The sequence below is a fragment of the Nicotiana tabacum genome, chromosome 24 (genome assembly GCF_000715075.1).
Source record: "Nicotiana tabacum cultivar K326 chromosome 24, ASM71507v2, whole genome shotgun sequence".
Taxonomy (NCBI): Eukaryota; Viridiplantae; Streptophyta; class Magnoliopsida; order Solanales; family Solanaceae; genus Nicotiana; species Nicotiana tabacum.
Window position 1 is genome coordinate 34,415,285 of NC_134103.1, and position 20,241 is coordinate 34,435,525.

A 20,241-nucleotide genomic window follows, 5' to 3' on the forward strand; every position below is an offset into this window, starting at 1 on the left:
CAGAAATTTATTTTTATTCATCACGTGGTTCCTCTCACGTGTGCAGGCAATAAATTGACGTCTCTGGTGTATGACGCGATCTTCTTCAAAAGAATTGATTCCATACAATCCAAAGGTGGAAAAGAGTCTATGATAGTTCAAGAAAGAGAAATAACTCACCAGAAAGTTCTTGGGGAAACCTTCAACCCCAGAAAGCATTGCTAATAACGATGACGAAGGAGTAGACTTAGCAGTAAGAGATACAGCACATCATAGAGAAAAAGTTGCACGGATAGCAGCTGAGGCAGCCCATAGAGCTGCTGATGAGACCGTCGAAGATGATTGGGGTCGAAGATTCAATATAAATCGACCATTGGTTGAAGACCAGTTCGAGAATGCGGTACCTAGGCATGGTAGAGCATTGGGTGATTATGCCAGATCAGTCTATAATCAGGGACTGTCCAATATCAGACCCCCAACAGTAGCCGCAATTAATTTCGAGTTGAAGCAAGGCTTGCTTTAAACTATCTAGAACAACTGTGTCTTCATAGGCAAGGTGAATGAAGCTCCTAACACTCACTTGATGGATTTTGAGGAGATCATGAACACCTTCCAGTACAACAAAGTGTCAAAAAATGCAGTATACCTAAGGGCAATCCCCTTTTCAGTGAATGATGATGCGAAGCACTGGCTTCGTAGCTTATCAACTGGGTCAATCAGGACATGGGAAGATATGACTAAGAAGTTTCTTGACAAATACTTCCCAGCTGCTATAACAGTGAAATTCAGAAGGAAAATTCACAACTTCTGCAAGACGGACACTGAAACCGTTTTCGAGGCTTGCGATAGATAATGGGATTGAATTGTGAGGAAGTTTTAGTATAATGGGATTGAATTATAGATGAAACTCCAGGACTTTTGGGATGGACTGACACCTCCCTCACGATGAACTCTGAACAATATAGTTGAAGGTCATTTAATAAAGAAGACTCCTAAGGAGATTGTGATAATTCTTGATGAGCTCTCTGAAGATGCTAACTAGTGGCCTGATAAGAGTAATGATAGAAGAAAATAAGTTAGGGTTCATCAAGTTGATTCTAACACATCAGTGCAAGCCCAGCTATACATCATGGCCAAAGAGATAAGAAAGTTGACCTTAGCCAAGGTCCAGAGCCAACCATCATTTGTTTATGATTTCTGTGGAATAGGTCATCTAACACATGAGCGTCAGGCCTCAGCTGCAGATAAAGTGGTAAATATTGTGGGAAGTTTTGACTAAGGCCACTACCAGAGTGGTAATAATTTTAACTCTATGGGATATAGGCATCCAAGCTTTTCCTGGAGTTCACCAAGTGGTAGCCTGAATTCATGGCAACTGAATAATCCAAGACTCCAGGGACAAGGAGCTTCAGGATTTCAGAATCATCAGAGGTATCAATACCAGCCTCCACATTCTAATCAGTCTAGCATGGAAGATCTAATGAAGGCCTTCATTATTAAAACGGATGAGAGATTTGAAACTCATGGTGCAACTATTCAAAACTTAGAGAGGCAAGTGGGGCAGATTGCTAGTCTGTTATCCGAGAGGTCTCCATGAACCCTCCCTGCAGATACCGAAAGGAATCCAAACAAAACTATAAATACAGTGTCTTTGAGGAATGTCAAAGTATTGCAAGATCCACTGGTAGCTGAGAAGAATGAGTTGACGGGAAATAAAGTTCATAATGAAGTGAGAAGAGAAAGAGGATGATCTGAAAGAGAAGAACAAATCTGAAGTTCCAACAAGGAAGAAGAAAGACAAACAAAAAATGAATGGGGAGACTGAGAAGAGCAATTGTATGCCTGTTCTACCCTTCCCCCATAAGTAGAAGAGAAAAGTTGGACAAACAATTCTGGCGCTTTCTAGAAGTGCTAAAGCAGGTGCATGTGAATTTACCTTTCACATAGGTGCTTTCACAGATGCCAGCTTATGCTAAATTCTTGAAGGAGATATTGTCCAAAAAGCGGAAAGTGAAAGAGAAATCGGTTGTCAAGCTGACAGAGCGTTGTAGTGCCATTTTGCAAAATAAGCTTCCACAAAAGTGTGGAGATCCACGGAGTTTTACTATACCTTGCTTTTTAGGAAGTACTAAGTTTGAAATATCTTTATGTGATTCAGGTGTTTCTATTAATTATATGCCTTTTTCTATTTTCAAGAAATTGGATGGAAAGATTGGAGGGATCAGGTCGATATTTGTATCCTTGCAGCTGGCGGATCATACCACAATTATACCTAAAGGAATAATGGAAGTTGTGTTGGTTCGGGTAGACAAATTTGTGTTCCTTATGGACTTCATTGTGGTGAAAATGGAGGAGAATAGGGAGGTCCCTCTTATTTTAGGAAGACCCCTCTTGGCTACGGGCAGGGTAATTCTGGATATTCAGGAAAGGTATCTCATACTCAGAGTGAGGGAAAAAATATTGATCTTCAAGATGGAAGGAGAAGGGGAGGGGGGCTAAAGGAACAACTTGGAGAGGGTCAAATGAATAAGTGGGGGTTTACCTAAAGAAGTCTAAAAATAAGCTCTAAGCATGGATGTGTGCATTGGGTCGGGCGTGCAAGGGAGATCCAGACTTCGATTCACACCTCGACTAGATGAATCAGGGAAGTTTCCTTTACCTCTTGCTTTTTATTTGTATTTCATGGGGACATGCCACAATTTAAAGTGTGGGATGAGGGATTTAAATATGTATATTTGTGTTTGTTTTCATTTCTTTTGATTGAAAAAAAAATTGACTATTCCCGACGATGAATTTACTCGGTTGTCTTCTTGAGGGATTAAAGTCGAAAAAATAAGTTTAGCCATTTATTATGTTTTGTTTGCTTATGTAGTGTAACAATTCCCCCTTGGTTTTTCTTTGTGCGACGGTATTTTTTCAAGGGTTTTGTTTAAACCGGGTGTAGTTGGTTTTTCTTTTGTTAGGAATAGTAAAGTCTTGTGTTATAATATTAAATGAAAATGACTTTTCTTGACTTCGTTGTGCCTTGAGAGCGGTGAGTGCCTTAGTTGTGACGCCTAGGCTCAGTTCTTGACTCATAGATAAGTGACTTAAATTGGTTGACTGTGACTTTGCTTAACTATTTTGACTAGAGAGTCGAGATTGATCCGGATCCTAAGTGAGTTATGTGCCAATGTGTGAGTGAAGTTTTTGTTGATATTTTGTGCATGTCAGTTGATTTCTAAACCTTGACCCGTGTGTTTGCAAAGCGAAATAGCAGTCTTGTTCAGTCTAGGAAGTGATATAGGCATTGCTTTGTTGAGCCAATTATATGTTTATGACCTCACCTGATTGTTGTGTATCCTAATTAGCCTCATTGAGCCTGTAATCCTACTTTTTTGGCAACCATACTGCAAGCCTGATCCACTTTATTTGAATTGATTATCTGTTTGAACCTTCTACCTCTCTTGAGCACTTAATTTTGTTATGAGCTTGTAAAAGCTAAGTAAGGTTTGGTCGGGTTTTTGAGTGAAACTATTAAAAATGGAGAAAGGTGCATTGTTCGAAAAATATTTTGAGAGCCACTTGTAAGGAATTGAAAGGAAAAAAATGAGTTTGCTTGAAACGGGAAAACAAAATCAGAATTTAGAAAAGAAAAAACAATTGATTCCTTCCTAATGGTAAATCATGCTTTGTTTATGCTTAAGGAAATTGGGAGCTTGGTGCTAATATGATGTGAAGGTTGGGTTTGGTTCAACATAAGTGTGGGGTTTGAATTGGTGAAATTGTATGTATTAAAGTGCTTAGGAAGGTGTATCCACTATATCCAAATGTATCATATCCGTCTCGCAACTTATATTACAACCAAAATAAAGTCCTACTTGATCTTTGATTGAATGAGCTCAAATTAGTAGAGTACTACACTACGGTCAAACATATGGTGCGTCTTTTGTGGCACATGAATCTTAATTCTGAGAGTGAGTGAATTCTTTATATCTTGAGTTCCTAAGTGTTCTTGAAATTATTGTGTGTGGAACTACTCTCTATTGTTTGTGTGAGGGCACATGATTTGCGAAGGTAAGGTAACGTCTTTGACCTATGTGTTAGAGTAAGCGAGCATGTTGTGAAGTCTGCGTGGTGCTTTTGAGTTGAGTTTTGAGGCTAGGATATTATGATAAGGTGCTTAGTCTGCTTTAAAATTTCTTGGCATGATATGTTAAGGAAGTTTTCTGATGAAAAGATCGTCTCTATGTGAAGTGCAGTTTGATTGCTCGAGGACGAGCAATGTTTTAAGTATAGGGTATTGATGATAGGCTAGAAACCCATGTTTTAGTCATAGTTTGCACTCTAATCACTACATTTTACTTGTGGTTGAGTTTAATTAATGGTGATTTGTGATTATTACGTGTTTTATGCCTGGCAGGAAATGATTCCGAGCTATTTAGATAACTTGAACAAGTTGGAGTTTTGAAGTCTGAGTAAAAGCCCAAAATATTAAGTCGGGAACACATTCAGGGGTCGAGGACCAAGTTTGGATATCTTAAAGTGCACGAAAGAAATTACTCTAAGAAAATTGCACTACTGCACCGCATGGGGCGCCCCGAGGCAGTGCAAAGAGTCATGTCTAACGCATTAGTGTATTTTTCCGGCCTAATTTTTTCACTTCAACTTGGAAAGGATAGTTTCGTCCGGGAGCATTTCTATATGGTATAAATACACCAAAAACATAATTTTCAGAGGACTTTTGACCTTGGAAGCTTTGGGAGAGCATTGGAGGCTACAAGACTCAGGATTTCATCATCTTTCCATCAATCTAATACGGAAGTTTGGATTGTAACATTAGATTGATGTTTTCTTATTCTTTAACTCTTTTTTAGATGACTTCCTCCATAATTATGAAGTAGTTTACCTTAGGGTATGACGTGATTTGGTGACTTGGTTGTTGCTAATGGATTTGATTGCTGCTTAATTGCTTGAATTTATTGGAAGAGATTTAACTCTAGTTGTGATTTTATTCATTATCTTATTTAATCGAAAGAGGAGCATAATATTGAATGTTGTTGCAACGCATGTCTTAATTTATTTTGGTAGTTCTTTAAAGTGATCGAAAGAGCTTTGTGATCTACCTCTTAAATTAAGATTGAGAAATATTCGAGAGAAGTTTCTCTTAGACCATTCTTACCAATAGATTCTTGCAAGTTTCACCACACTTCACATTAGCTTATTTAAAAGGTTTAGATTTAATCGAGAGCGGAGTCTGAATTGGAAGCATAAGCTAATCACCTATTGAATTCGTGAGAATCGATAGAACCCCAAGAGTGAAATATAATAGTATCATATCCAAAATCAAAACATTGCACCTATCACGTCAAAACCCTTGTTCCTCACATTGATAAGAAACCGACTTTGTTAATCTCTGGTTTGTTGCAGTCAATCGTCAATTACTTTAATTTAGTAGTTAATCTTAGTTTATAATCATTACAAATCAAGTTTTGATCATCTTGAATAGCGTTAAGCTAGAAATTACTTGAGCATTGTTTAAATTCAATCCATGTGGAGATGATAATTAAACTATACTATATTTGGCTAGCGAGCATTAATTTCTGGTTGTGTTCTACGCTCATCAACCTTACCTGCTGCTACCAATGATGTAGTACCTAGGAACAGAAGGTACATATCTCCAGCTGAGATGCAAGCAAAGAGGGCACAGGGACTATGTTATTTATGTGATGAAAAATACTCTGTTGGCCACAAATGTAATCTTCCGAAACAGATGTTTGTATTAAAGTTTGAGTCATCAAAGGCCAACTCTGAGGAAGAAGGAAACATTCAGCATGATGCTGAACTAACTCCTGAAGAATGGACTACTACTGAGGGTGATCACCCACACATCTCATTGTGTGCTTTAGCTGGTATAAGCTCAAACTATACACATCACAGGTTATAGTAATGATCGACCCATTCAAATTCGATTGGACGGGGGTAGTACCCATAATTTCATAGACTCAGCATCGGCAAAGATGCTAGGATGCACTATTATTCCTACTAAGTTGAGTTATGTTAGTTTGGGAAATAATACATTGGAAGCAACATCTGGGGTGGTACAGAATTTCCAGTGGATGTTGGAAGGCACTACTTATATGTCAGATCTTATTATGTTTCCAGTTGGTCGATATGACCTGGTATTAGGAGCACAATGGATGAAGATATTAGGTCCATTTACAATGGACTACTCTGCCTTATCATACGATTACAGACTCTCTAGTCCTAAGGCTGTTAACATATACCAGGATGATGAGGCTCAGTTATTTATGCTGCAAGTCATGATTGATATTCCCTCTTTTGATGCTGAGGATGAAGGGCTTCTGCATGCCTTGCATATGCCTGATGATGCAATACTACCTCAACCACTCAGTAAGCTCCTTGATAGCTACAAACGGGTATTCTTAGAACCTACTACACTGCCACCACAAAGGGGTGCATTTGATCATAGAATTCCTTTACAGCCAGGAACCAAACCAGTCAATATTAGACCTTATAGATATTTTTCCACGAAGATGGACATAATTGAAAAGCTAGTTAAAGAGATATTACAGCAAGGGGTTATACAATATAGCAACAACTTTTTTCTTCATATGTAATGATGGTGGGCAAAAAGGATGGTACCTAGAGATTATATGTTGATTATAGAGAATTGAATCAATGCACTATTAAGGATAAGGTTCATATTCCTATCATTGATGATCTGCTATATGAATTAACAGGTGCTTCTATATTTTCTAAGATTGATCTTTGATCCGGATACCACCAAATTAGAATGGTTCCTGGGGATGTTTCGAAAACTGCTTTTAAAAATCACATAGGACATTATGAGTACTTGGCTTTTGGCCTCACCAATGCCCCATCCACTTTTCAATGCTTGATGAATCATATTTTTCAGGAGTTCATGAGGAAGTTTGTACTTGTTTTATTTGATGATATCCTAGTATACAATAGGAATTTGTAAGATCATGTCCTGCACTTACAAACAATCTTCAAGGTGATGGTGCAGAACAACCTCTTGGCCAAACATTCTAAGTGTGTATTTGGGTTGCCAAGTGTGGAGTACTTAAGTCACTTCATTTCAGCTCATGGTGTTGCTACTGATCCAAGGAAAATAGTAGTAGTCCAGCAGTGGCCTGCATCTGTCAATGTTAAGCAACTGGGGAGATTCCTTGATTTGGCTGGTTATTAAAGGAAATTCATCAAGGGATATGGCCTTATCAGTCGACCTTTGACAAATCTGCTGAAGAAAGACAGCTTCGTATGGACTAATGTTGCTTCACAGTTTTTTTATCCACTTAAACTAGTTTTAACTACTGCATCTGTCCTAGCATTTCCTGATTATTCCTTACCTTTTGTTGTTGAAACTGATGCTAGTGGCACTGGCATTGGAGCATTCCTTATGCAGAATAATCACTGCATAGCTTTCATCAGCAAAGGCCTATCACCTAGGCATGATGCTCTATCTGTTTATGAAAGAGAACTCCTAGCTTTGGTCTTTGCTGTGACAAAATGGTCACATTGTCTTCTTAGCCAACATGTTATTGTCAAAACTGACCATTGAAGTATTTGTTGGAGCAAAGGTTACACACTGATTCCTAAATCATATGGTTAGCCAAACTTCTAGCCTTTGATTTTGAAGTTTAATACAAACAAGGTAAAGAAAATATGGTTGCATATGCTTTATCTAGAGTTCAAGGTGCAACACTCATGGTGATGATGGTATCTTCAGTCCAAGTTGATTTATGGAAATAAATCCAAGCAAGTTGGCATGTTGATCCATAGCTTCAGTCACTTATTGCTTCCTTACAACAGCAACATCAGAAAAACTTCACCTGGTTGAATGACCAGCTTAGAAGGAAAGGGAAACTACTGGTTGGAAATGATGCTGCATTGAGATCCAAAATTCTTATTCTCTGGCATTCCTCTCCATATGGAGGTCACTCTAGGATTGATGCTACCACTAGGAAGGTGCTCACTTATTTTTATTGGAAGGGGATCGGAAATAATATCATCAGCTTTATTCATAAATGCTCGGTATGCCAAAGAAATAAATATGACATTGGGGCTTCTCCTAGTCTTCTACAACCCCTACCCATACCTGCTCTTTCTTGGACTGATATCACCATGGATTTCATTGAAGGCCGCCCTAAGTCTAAAGGAAAATCTGTTATATGGGTCATAGTTGATTGACTAACTAAGCATGCTCATTTTATTGCCTTGTCTCATCCCTACACTACACAGTCCCTTGTTCCCATCTTTCTGGACAACATTTTTAAGCTCCGTGAATTCCCTAATTCTATTACTAGTGATAGATATCCCATCTTTATTAGCTGTTTTGGAAGGAATTTCACACTGCTCAAGGTGTCACTCTGAATACTTCTACTGCATACCACCCACAAACTGATGGCCAAACTGGGGTTCTTAACAGATTCTTAGAAACCTACCTAAGATATTTTTGCACCGACTCACCCACATATTGATCCCTCTTTCTTTCCCTTGCTGAATGGTGGTACCATACTAGTCCAAATTCTGCTATCCAAACCTCTCCTTTTGAACTTCTCTATGGTTATCCTCCACCTTTGCATTTTCCTTATTTACCAAGTGACTCAGATGTTGTTTCTATTGAAGGCATCTCCTTGTTGCGTGAATTCAAACTCCAACTAGAAAAGTTTCACCTCACTCGAGCTCAGTAGAGAATGCAGTCTCAAGACAATGCTCGTAGGTCTGACAGACATTTCCAAGTGGGAGACTAGGTCTATGTGAAGCTTCAGCCCTATCGACAATTTTCCTTGTCCACCTTCCCTTACCATAAACTGACTTCTTGCTACTTTGGCATATATCCTATTGTTGAAAAGATTGATGTTGTTTCCGACAAGTTGCTACTGCCTCCTGAAGTTATGATCCATCCTACTTTTCACACTTCCCAACTCAAATTTTGTCATGAAATACCTGCTGAAATAGTTCCTCTTGTGGTTGATTTGGCCAGTCGTTTTTGCCCCACTCCTGATCAAGTCCTTGAGAGGAGGTTGATCAATAAAGGCAATAAGGTTGTTGCCCAGTGCCTTGTGAAATGGACAGGTTTGGATGCATTCTATGCCACTTGGGAGCTCGCGTCTGCACTTAAGGCTCGCTTTCCTTCCTTCGCCCTTGACCCTTGAGGACAAGGGTATTTTTCAACCGGGTGGTATTGATACACATATTGGCAATTATGATTTTGAAAGTTAGTTAAATATTTTGGCGGGAAAAATGGTTATCACTTGAATCACACTTTTTACATTTCAGCATTTACCTTTTGCATTTTCTTTAGCATGTTTTAGTCTTATAAATAGCAAGCATTCAAAATATAAGCTCATTCAGAATATTATATTGGATTTGAGTTCTCTTTTCCCTCATCTCTCTCAATTCTGCCTCTCTCTTCTTCTTAACTCTTTTGTTCTTCTCTTATTTTGCTCGATCCCACTGTTACATGCACTTGGTACCTAGATTTTGGTATCATATCGTCATGGCAAAATTTTGATGGTATCAAACCAAAGGATAGTATAGTGCACTCATACTCTTAAAATCCCGAATACGCCTCTAACTACAAACTTATTGATAATCTTGATGGACTTTTCTTCAAGGTAAAGCACGATAGCTGGGGATGTAAGTAGGAACAAAATTGTCTAGGACCAGTTGAAATCTTGTATAATAGAACCAATGGACAGTCTAACTAAATAACCTGATATGGCAACAAGAGTGATATAGGACCTCCAATCTGTTAAGATATCTTCAAAGGGATGGTCCTAAAAAAATATATATATATATATATCTTTGAAGGGTAATGTTATTGGCAAAAACTTTTCTGTCCTTTTCTTTTATCCATTGTTATTATAGCTAGACCTGAAGAGTATAAAGTAAAACTTGTTGTAATTTTTTTTGTTTAACCTGCCTTTTGTCCTGCTCTACTTTTGATTTTCAAAAATTGTTTCAACCCATTTTGATAAGAGCTCCCATGCCCTATCCTGTTTATGATTGAGGAAATGCATATTTTTAGCCACTCTAAAAAATAATAGTCAATAAAATATATATTTTTGTGTATATGTGATTTATATACATATTCTAGCACATTTTTTGGCTAGCGGATGCATTAGTTTCGACCTAATTTTGTATTTTGCCCTTTATGATTTGGCTTGTCCTACCGGAAATTTGTCCCGTTGTCAGCTCTAATTGCGATTAATTATCATGTCACACATAACACATGTAGTACTTTAACATGACAAATGTAGCTTTTACATTACAAATTTCCCTCTTGAAAGTGCAACTCCTTTGCATGGAAAAGTTTGATCTCGTAGAATGATCCTAAACCATGGATCTTGTGCAGAAAACATGTCATTCTCAAAGTTTATAAAATATATTTTTCTTGTCGGCAAAGGGCCAAATATACCCACGTATTATGAGAAAATATTTAAATATACCTTTCGTTATACTTTGGGTCCAAATATACCCCTCTTTTGTTAAGTTTGTCCAAGGTGGACATCATATCTTACGTGTCACTGATATTTGATGAGGTGGATACCACATGACATGCCACCTCAGTGCCCCTAATCCATATATAAAAGACTAAAATTTGAAATACAATATTTTTTATGGTAGCGGTAATGGTGGCAATAGTGGTGGAGGGGAAGGAAATTTTAGTGGTGGAAAACAAATAGATAGGGGAGGGGGAGATAAAACGGGTTAGGGGCGCTGAGGTGGCAAGTCATGTGGCATCCACCTCATCAAAAGTCAGTGACATATAGGATTGGATGTCCACTATGGACAAACTTAACAGAAAAGGGGTATATTTGAACCAATAGTATAATGACAAGGGTATATTTGGACTCAAATTACAACGAAAGGTACATTTAAATCTTTTCTAATAGTATAGAGATATATTAGGCTTTTTTCCGTTTTCTTGTCTTTTAGAGGAGGTTGGGGGGAGGGGGGAGGGATAAAACGGGACGCTGAGGTAGCAAGTCATGTGGCATCCACCTCATCAAAAGTCAGTGTCATATAGGATTGGATGTCCACTTTGGACAAACTTAACAGAAAAGGGGTATATTTGAACCAATAGTATAATGACAAGGGTATATTTGGACTCAAATTATAACGAAAGGTACATCTAAATCTTTTCTAATAGTACAGAGATACATTAGGCTCTTTTTCGTTTTCTTGTCTTTTAGAGGAGGTTGGGGTGCCGGGGGAGGGGGGAATAAAACGGGTTAGGGGCATTGAGGTGGCAAGTCATGTGGCATCCACCTCATCAAAAGTCAGTACCATATAGGATTGGATGTCCATTTTGGACAAACTTAACATAAAAGGGGTATATTTAAACCAATAGTATAATGGCAAAGATATATTTGAACTCAAATTACAACGAAAGATACATTTAAATCTTTTCTAATAGTACAGAGATATATTAGCCTCTTTTCCGTTTTCTTGTCTTTAAGAGGAGGTTGGGGTGCAAGGGACAGGGTGGGAAGTTGTATGGGATCTATAAACCATGGCACTAAATGAAATGATTATATTTTGGGTGATCCAATGTCAAAGTTCTCAAATTAAGTTGTAATCTCTTTTACTCTTGGGCTTTGTGGGGTGTGGAAAATGGAATCCACTAAAATAGGAGGGAAAAGGACCAAATAATTAGGCTTACAATTTTTTTTTAAATGTTTAATTTGGATATCAAGTTTTCAGAAGAAGTTAAGGTACTCATTCTTTTTAGGTTTCTAAGAAAATGAAGTGTCTTTGTTGTAGTGATATCTACTGTATGTGCATTATAATAGATCTATACAAGAATGCTTAGTTCATTTGTCTTTCTCTATTTTAACTGTAGTTTACCGTTGGTCACGTGCCCATGTGAGTGGGTTCTCTCACTGTAACATCAGTACAGTTTATTATTAAAAGAACAAATAAAAAACTACAATAATAATGTACTATTTGGAAGATCTACAAACATTCTTGCATTAACAAAGGAGCAATATAGAAATCAATGAACATTAATGGCTTTCAAGTGCATATTTCCTATATAGTATATATTCACGTCCTTACTCAGCCCATACCATATTGTTCTACAGAGGTTTGGTTTAAGTAATACAACTTGTGCTTTAAATTTTTTCTATGTTTTCTGGTGGAACAAATAGTAAGGAGAAAACTTCTTTTTTGGCTGGCTTTGTTGTTTTTTCCCATTTTGTCTTTTCTTTTACATGGACCCTATTAGAGTTCAGGGTGTGTGCAAGGACAAGAATGGAAATAGATCTTGTCTTGACATTAATGTCCAGGTTGGTACTCAAAAAGCAAATAGAAGCAATGGAATTCCTAGGGAATTGATCAGATCATGAGATATATAGAACAATTTTTTTGTACTAGTAATAATTTTCAACTCACTTACACAGCATTCACTACAACACTTTTGACTACTAGATAAACATTATAAGCTATATTCTAAAATGGGCTTCCTCTCCAAAATTTGTACTTTGATGGCTGTTAGTGCATGATATATTTCTCATTTCTAAGCCATCATGAAGCAATTTTAAGAACTCCTGAAGTTTCTGTATGTAACTTGATTAATAGCCTTGAGAATATCCAGCAGAGTTGAACCGAGAACGAACATTTTGTCGATCATAAACAGGATTTGCATGGTCCAAAGGCTTTATTATAACTGTGTCGCGCTGCCCTTGTTCTTGAACTGCTCCGAAAACTACTTCCTTTGTGTTCTCTGAGCTTTGCTCGTAGAATGTTTGAGGTCCGGATGAATGATATCGATGATGATGTAGCTGCTTCTGAGTTTGCTGTTGCTGTTGTTGAATGTCTGCATTCCATCCACCATAAAAAGCACGGCTTTGCTTCAGCTGTTGCATTTTTTCAGAATCTTTGGACATGAATGCATAAGTCTTTCGTGGAGTAGGTGTTCTGGTTTCAATGGATGGGGGCTCATCTTCTTTTGGTATTACAAAGCTGTCCTGTACTGGCCATGTGTGTTGCTGATACTGCTGCTGCTGTTGATATTGATGATGGCTCAATGGTGTACGTTTCAGCACAGGAAATACATTTCCTAAAACATCAGAAACTGAAGCTCCCGTACGCATGATTAGCTTCCCTAGAGATCCAAACATGCTTTCGTCTTGCTTCTCCTCCTCACCTTCAGTTGGAATTAGGGGAGGCCTAAATGATGACTTAGCTGGCTTCTGATATTGATTGGTGAAAATCGATGTGTTCTGATCCTTCAAGAAGACAGAAGAGATAGAAAGTAAATGAGATCACGTATGGGATGTTATATGACACAAGACACCATTTAATTAGAAGTCATAAGAAAGTCTGTCCAATAGACTTTTAACTTACTAATTAACAATAGTCATACGAACATCTTAGAACTCTTCCTCTAAAACTTGTTCAGTTCAGTGATTGTAACCAAGCAACATCGAAATAGGCAGGCCTAGAAGCAAAAGAAGGGTCTCTATATCCTTGATAATCTAAGTCCACGTTACAATGCTTAGAAAGTAATGTGACTTTAATCATAAGTGCAAGGAACTTGATACTCACTTCTTCAGGAGATACCATGGTACCAACCCTTCGCTGCAGCAACGCTAGCATGTAACCAAAGAAGCCAGCTGCTAAAAGCACAGCTATTCCTGTAGCAAAATTCGTGTTTCTTCCATAACATGTTCAACTGCAATATTTTGAACGAAGTAAAACAGGGCAAAGTTACTAACCTAGCGGAAAACCACTACCGTACTGATAAGCACAGTCTTCAAAATGGAGTTGAATCTCCCGAATTGCTTTATTTCCTCTGTCTATGACAAGCAGGGAACAACTGCTTCCCATATAGACCACATCGAAATCATTAGAGAATTTTGCATCTTCACTTGGTCCATCAACATGCCCGCCTCCACGGCTCCATTTACCACCGGCAATTGTTGTAATCCCTGGACAAGGAAATTTCATAGCATAAATTTGAAGAGCTTTCTAACTTCGCAGACTTTAGTCCCCACATGTTACTTTTTAAAACTAAGATACCAAAGGGAGATTTCAGAAATCACCCTATGTTATCAAAAGTCAGATGACCAGAAATTTTGGCGATTTTGAAAGACATGTACAATGACCACAAACAAGCCAAGCAATGCTACTCTATCATTTCCAGGGTCAAAGTTTAGTAAGTCACCTGCATCACTTATCTTCCTAATTGCCATGTTATCAGTATCTGCTATGTAGATATTCCCTCTGTCGTCAACAGTAAGACCCTTCGGATGGTTCATCCTTGCATCCCGTAATTTTCCATCAATATGTCCAGAGTATCCATCAGCTGATCCAGCCACCAATCTAGGTCTGGTGTCTGTCAATTTGCAGCAAACATGAAGAATCAAATGGTAAGAATCAAGCATCTTCTAAAAGCCAACTTGAAAAGCAAAGATAAGGTACTCTGGAGAACACAAATCTTCAGTACTGCACATCTTTAACAAAATTATAAGTACAAAGTATTGATGGAACAAACAGTCAGTGGACTACTCACAAAGTGAAAGCCACAAGGATTACTGTTATTAACAAGAACACAACACAATGCACCAGGCACATGTAGCCAAAATGTGCAAATTCTATGAGCTAAAACTCAGTACAATGTCCAGCTCAGATCATGGTTCTTTTACACTCATGTCAAACCTTGTTAAAATTCTGACACTGCCCAAATGAGAAAACCTAGTCTACATTTACACTAGGTGAGTGGGAGGCAGCAGGTACCCGGTAAAATATTCATGTATGCAAGCAGGCAAGCAGGCTCAGACAACATCGTCCCAAAAAAATTTTATACAGGCAAGAAAAAACTAAAACCAAAAGTTACACAAAAAAAAAGAACTCAAGATTGAAGCCACTAAACACCCAAAATAAAAAAGAACAAAGAACTTACACTGAGATAAAGAGGAAGAAATCTTGTAAAGATTACTATTAGCAGAATCCAAAATGAGGAGCTCTCCACTAGACATAATCTCTACAGAATAAGGCTCAATCCCAAGTTTGCTTCCATCAAACACTGTCTCCACACTATACCCACTCTCAAATTTCATCATTGGTCGCCCAGATATAACTGCAAAAAAAAAACACCATTAATCACCAAAAATCAATTTTCTTCAAATATTAAAAATTAAAGGGAAAAAACCAAAATGGGGTTGTAAAAATACAAGAATAACATCAAAGAGATCCATTATACATACCAGTTTTAGTACTGGATTTGATTGACCAAACCCATTTCATCAGCTTTGTAACAGCATTTGAAACAAACACATTCACTATTTCTGCTTACACAAAACAACAAGTAAAACAGATCAAGAATGGCAGAAGCTTCTAGAAATACATGCAGTAAAATTCAAGAATGTGTATATACACTTACTTGAAGGTGAAGAAGTAGCTGAAACTGAACAGAAAACAGTAAAAAGAAGCAGAAGGGTGAGAATCAAAGCTGAATTTTTTTTAACCATTTTTGCTAGTGAAAAAAATGCAAGAAAATGGTGGGAGTGAAACTACTGCATTGTGGGGGTATATGAAGCAAGAATAAAGAAACCCTAGCTCAAGAAATGAGTTCAGTGAATAAAAGGGTGTTAGAAAAGAAGTGGCTTTGTGGGTTTTTTTGATCTTTTAGCAGAAAAAGTGTTGGGGTTTTTGAGAGAGAGTGAGTGAGGGAAAAGCTGTGAATGAAAATAAAAAGATGAGATAGACAGGGGTGGGGTGGGGGGCAAAAGCGAAAAAGAAAGGGGTGGGCTCCACAGATGACCATTGGAAGAAAGGAGGAGCAAAAGAATCATATTTGATGAATCTATGATCATATTTGTACAATCTTTGTTTTCCTAATCTTTCATCATAAATCTTGTTTTTTACTACAAATTCAATTAATTAATTAGGAGTAGTAAATGCTTAACTATGCAATTTGAATTATGTCAATATTTATTTAATCACTACGATGGTTTTTTTCTTGTTGCTTGATTTTAGTTGGCACATCAATTAATTTCACGGGGTATTTGCTATATCGCCTAGTATTTTTTGTCCTCGCTAAAATTTAAAGCTAATATTTTATAATTTTCAACTCATTTCATCGATCATTAAACCACACCCTTAAATAAAATATTATGACTATGTGCATTTTGGTTTTAGATATGTAGTTGATGATTATTAAATGAATCTGAATTTTTAAGTTTAGTTGGAATAGACCACTATTAAATATGCTTAGAGAGAGGCAAAGGAATGTGCCAATTTAGTGATAACTGAATGTCATAAACATAAAAAAAAAAAAATGTTAATTTGGGACAATGCACATAAGAATATAGGTTTAATATAATTCGTGTAAATAATTTAGCTAGCGCAGCTTATGAAATGTTTGAACAATTTATAGTCATTTGAATTATTCGTAATTATACATTAACCGGTGATAAAAGGGGTAACATCTTATTCGACAATTTCATCAATTCCAAATTTGTTTTATTTTTCTATTGTTACACAACTATATAGCTATTGACGATAAGGGCAAGATTCGTGGGGCTATTGGGAAATGGGTGGTCCAATTTTGTCATTCTAAACATTGATTGTATCTATAAAAGTAGTTATTCTAGAACTGGCATACAACTTGCTAAGGCTATATTATTATTTTTTTCTCTTTTTTTTCAATGTTGTAATATAATTGAGAATGGTATTTTTAGAAGGAATGCAAGTAATTTGGAAGAACTTGTGTAGTGCTATTTTCCTTTGTTATTCATTTTGATAATAACTGGCCTTTGCCTATATTTGTCCCGGACTCCTCTTATGTAGGCACATGCCTATTTCAACTACTATAGTCGTACATAATCAATTGTATTCCGAAGTGAAATAAGAAAATTTATTAAGTCCATAGGTAGATCCAGGAATTAAAGGCGGAGGATATCACATTTTCTTTAACAGAAGGTGTAACTTAATTAACAAAAATTATTTATGAAAATTACTTTACTTTGTTTTGTATCCGAAAAGTCATCATATTTTGCACATTATTACTGAAAAGTCACTCAACATTTTTATGGCATATTAAACATAGTGTCATGGAGTAGGTTGAGTCATTGTTTAAATAGGTATTTTTTATTTCTTAAATGGTTGGGTTAAAAAAATATAAAAATAATATTTAATATATCCAAAAAGTGCTGAATTTTTAGTTACAATGTACAATGACTTTCCAATTGTAAAATAAAGTAAAGTGACTTTCACAAATAATTTTCATTAGTTCAGTGACATTCTGAAAGTTGGACTCCTTGTTTTGACTACAAAATTTATTAAAAAACATATATCTAGTTATGTTTGGTCTCTTCCGAATTTATTAAGGTCAACTTAATAGGTTGTTGATTTACAAATATGAAAATTACATCTTTTATATCAAAAAAACAAACAAAATCAACATTTTCAACAAGGAATCACATCTCTATTATTAAAAATATAAGTCAAAACAACATTTTCACTAGGGAAATGATATCATTTCTTATATATTAAAATAAATTTTTACAATATAAAATTAGTAGTAATTTATTTTATTTAGAGAATTGCACCCTCTCTATTAAAAAATGCACAAGAAGAATAACATCTTTGATAAGGGATTACACCAATTCAGAATAAGAAAAACAGAAAAAGAAAACATCTTCAATAGATAAATTACACCCCACAAGTAAATGCAAAATTAGATAAACAAAAATGTCCCAAAAATTAAACCATAATTTTCATGTTTTCTCTATGCAATGTGCACAAAATTTTTATTACAATTTAAAAGCAAAAAGGTCTAAACTGAATACGACCATAAAAAGCGCAAAAATTTACGATATAATAAATAAAAGAAATTATAAAAATTAAATTTGAACTCAACCCAAAATCATCATCGAGACCCTAGTTTTTAAGTTTTGGAAAAAGGAAACTCACATATTTGAGATTAAGAGCAATACTTTTATATTACATTCGGTGTTTACACCAAATCCTACTAATTTATCATGGTTAAGTGACAAATTAATTTGAGAATATATATATTAATTATGATTTAGTGTTAACCATGATTGTGAATACATTTGCCATATATTTATTGGATTGGTGTGCCAATAAGTATTTATCTTCGACCATGAGCCTTATACACAAGAAAAGCTTGCAAAACGCCTTTTCATCCATGATACCTTATCTAGTTTGAGACTACGGGTGGCAAGATTAAATATTTAACCATGTTTAAGAAATTTTTAGCATAATGGGTGTCATGCCACCCCACATTGAAGGGTGGATCTGCCAACTACTTATTACTTATTACACTATAACATAAGAAAATTAATTAAATATTTTGTTGGGAATCTTGTTAAACATAATTTATAGAGGAAGAAATGTAAATTCGTCAAGAAAATCCAATCTTATTAGTCAAATGTGTGGGCTGAAATAAAACCATCACCAAGCAAGAAGTTAGAAATGCGCCAATGCATACTTGCTTCTAGCTTCAAGTCGAACCTTGTTGGGTGCAAAATAATTTATAATCAATAAATATTAAATAAGACCTATATTAAGCAAATATGGAGTTTCCATAGACAGAAATCCCCAAGAAACAAACACTCAAAATATTGATCATATTTGCGTGACGCAAAGACAATCAAGAAATGCACAAAATTATAAGCATTCGTCATTTGGTCTTTATATTTGGTATATGATAGGTAAAATTAGTTTGTAGCATATGGAATTAGTGATTCTATTATTTAAATTGAAGTAAATTTTATGGGTAGTCATTCAACTTTGTGTTCATTACCCAAAAGTCATTTTTCTTTCTTTTGTTGCGTAAAAGTCATTCATCTTTGTGTTCATTACCCAAAAGTCACTATTCTTTCTTTTGTTACACAAATATCATTTTACTATGCTCTAGTTATCACAATAATCAGTTTAACCAAATTTTACAAACCTTTCACCTGAAAAGTCTATTATGCCCTTGACATTACCCATTTATGTAATACCTTCTATATTATATGTTATATAATATACTTTTACCCAAGTATTTTACTTATAATTAAAATAACTTAATATTATTTTATTTATTATTTTTATAATATATTCGTACACTTTGATTTTTTCTTAATATTAATTTTCAAGATATATAAGTAGCATTATTATCAGTAACATTACCGTGAAAAAATCTCAAGTCCACGTTCTTAATCATGCTTAATAAAATATGTTTAATAAAAATTAAAAAATCAAAGCTCATTAATTTATCAGCCAAGCCATACCCATTATTTAATAAATAAAATACCCATATTTAGCAAAATAACATATCAGATTAATACTTTTAAATAAATAATATTTATAGATAAAGCTTTAAAAAATTAAATATTAAACACAAATATTTTTAATTTAAATTTTATTGACTATAAAAAATATTATTTTTTAAACAAATCTGTTTTTATTATTTTAAATAAATATTAAAAAATAAATATATTTTTTTATCATTTTTATATCTAAAATATGTTCATGTTTGAATGTGATTAAACAAATTGAGTGCCATGGAAAAATTAAATGTATGGATATTTTATAAAAATAATAAATAAAATAATTTAAAGTTATTTTAATTATAAGTAAAAATACCTAGGTAAAAATATATTATATACTATATAATATAGAAGGTATTACATAAGTGAGAGTATTAATGTCAAGGACATAATAAACTTTTCAAGTAAAAATATTATAAAATCTGGCCAAAGTGACTTTTGTGATAAATATAATAAAGTAAAATAATTTTAGTGTAACAGAAGAAAGAAAAATGACTTTTGATTAATGAACACAAAGTTGAATAATTTTTACGTAACAAAAAGAAGAAAAGTGACTTTTGCGTAATGAACACAAAGTTGAATAACCATTGAGATGAGTTTATTCCAAATTTAGTTGGGATAAAATTACGGTATAATTAATCTCGGAATTATAGTGTTACTTTTATCTCTATGGAATAGTAGGATAGCAAACCCGAAATAATTAATCATGGGATCTAACTTGTTTATTAGCCAAACGATCGCTTAGGCTCTTAATTGTTGATTGAATAGCAGAGGCCAATTGCCAGTGTATAATGGTTAGTGTGCACACTGTCTATTCACATCGTTTTCAAATCTATTTGCATTTCTTTCTTTTGTATGCATATTCATCATGTGATATTCTGATGTCATATCAGTTATTTATCCCAAACTTTAGAAAAGTCTACTAACTTTAGCTAATAAACTA

The 20,241-nt window shown here is 35.2% G+C and overlaps 2 protein-coding genes across 3 annotated transcripts; one reads left to right on the forward strand and one right to left on the reverse strand.

Annotated features, from left to right (window-relative positions):
- The first annotated feature begins 1,938 nt into the window (after positions 1–1,938).
- On the forward strand, positions 1,939–7,564 carry LOC142178098 (uncharacterized). The gene is made up of 5 exons (XM_075247426.1): positions 1,939–2,385; positions 5,549–5,834; positions 5,899–6,560; positions 6,998–7,184; positions 7,308–7,564. The coding sequence occupies exons 1-5, from the start codon at positions 1,939–1,941 to the stop codon at positions 7,562–7,564; spliced, it is 1,839 nt and encodes a 612-aa protein (XP_075103527.1).
- Positions 7,565–12,333: 4,769 nt separating this feature from the next.
- LOC107783673 (uncharacterized) lies at positions 12,334–15,739 on the reverse strand. Of its 2 annotated transcripts, none has more exons than XM_016604682.2 (7): positions 15,398–15,739; positions 15,222–15,302; positions 14,918–15,094; positions 14,180–14,350; positions 13,731–13,943; positions 13,561–13,649; positions 12,334–13,235 (listed from the first exon to the last, which is right to left on the reverse strand). In XM_016604682.2, exons 1-7 carry the CDS (start codon positions 15,483–15,485, stop codon positions 12,585–12,587), a joined length of 1,470 nt encoding a protein of 489 aa, XP_016460168.1. In that variant the 5' UTR covers positions 15,486–15,739; the 3' UTR covers positions 12,334–12,584. The 2 variants fall into 2 exon arrangements, with proteins under 2 accessions (XP_016460168.1, XP_016460167.1); XM_016604681.2 differs by having other exon boundaries at positions 12,334–13,241.
- Between the last annotated feature and the right edge of the window lie 4,502 nt (positions 15,740–20,241).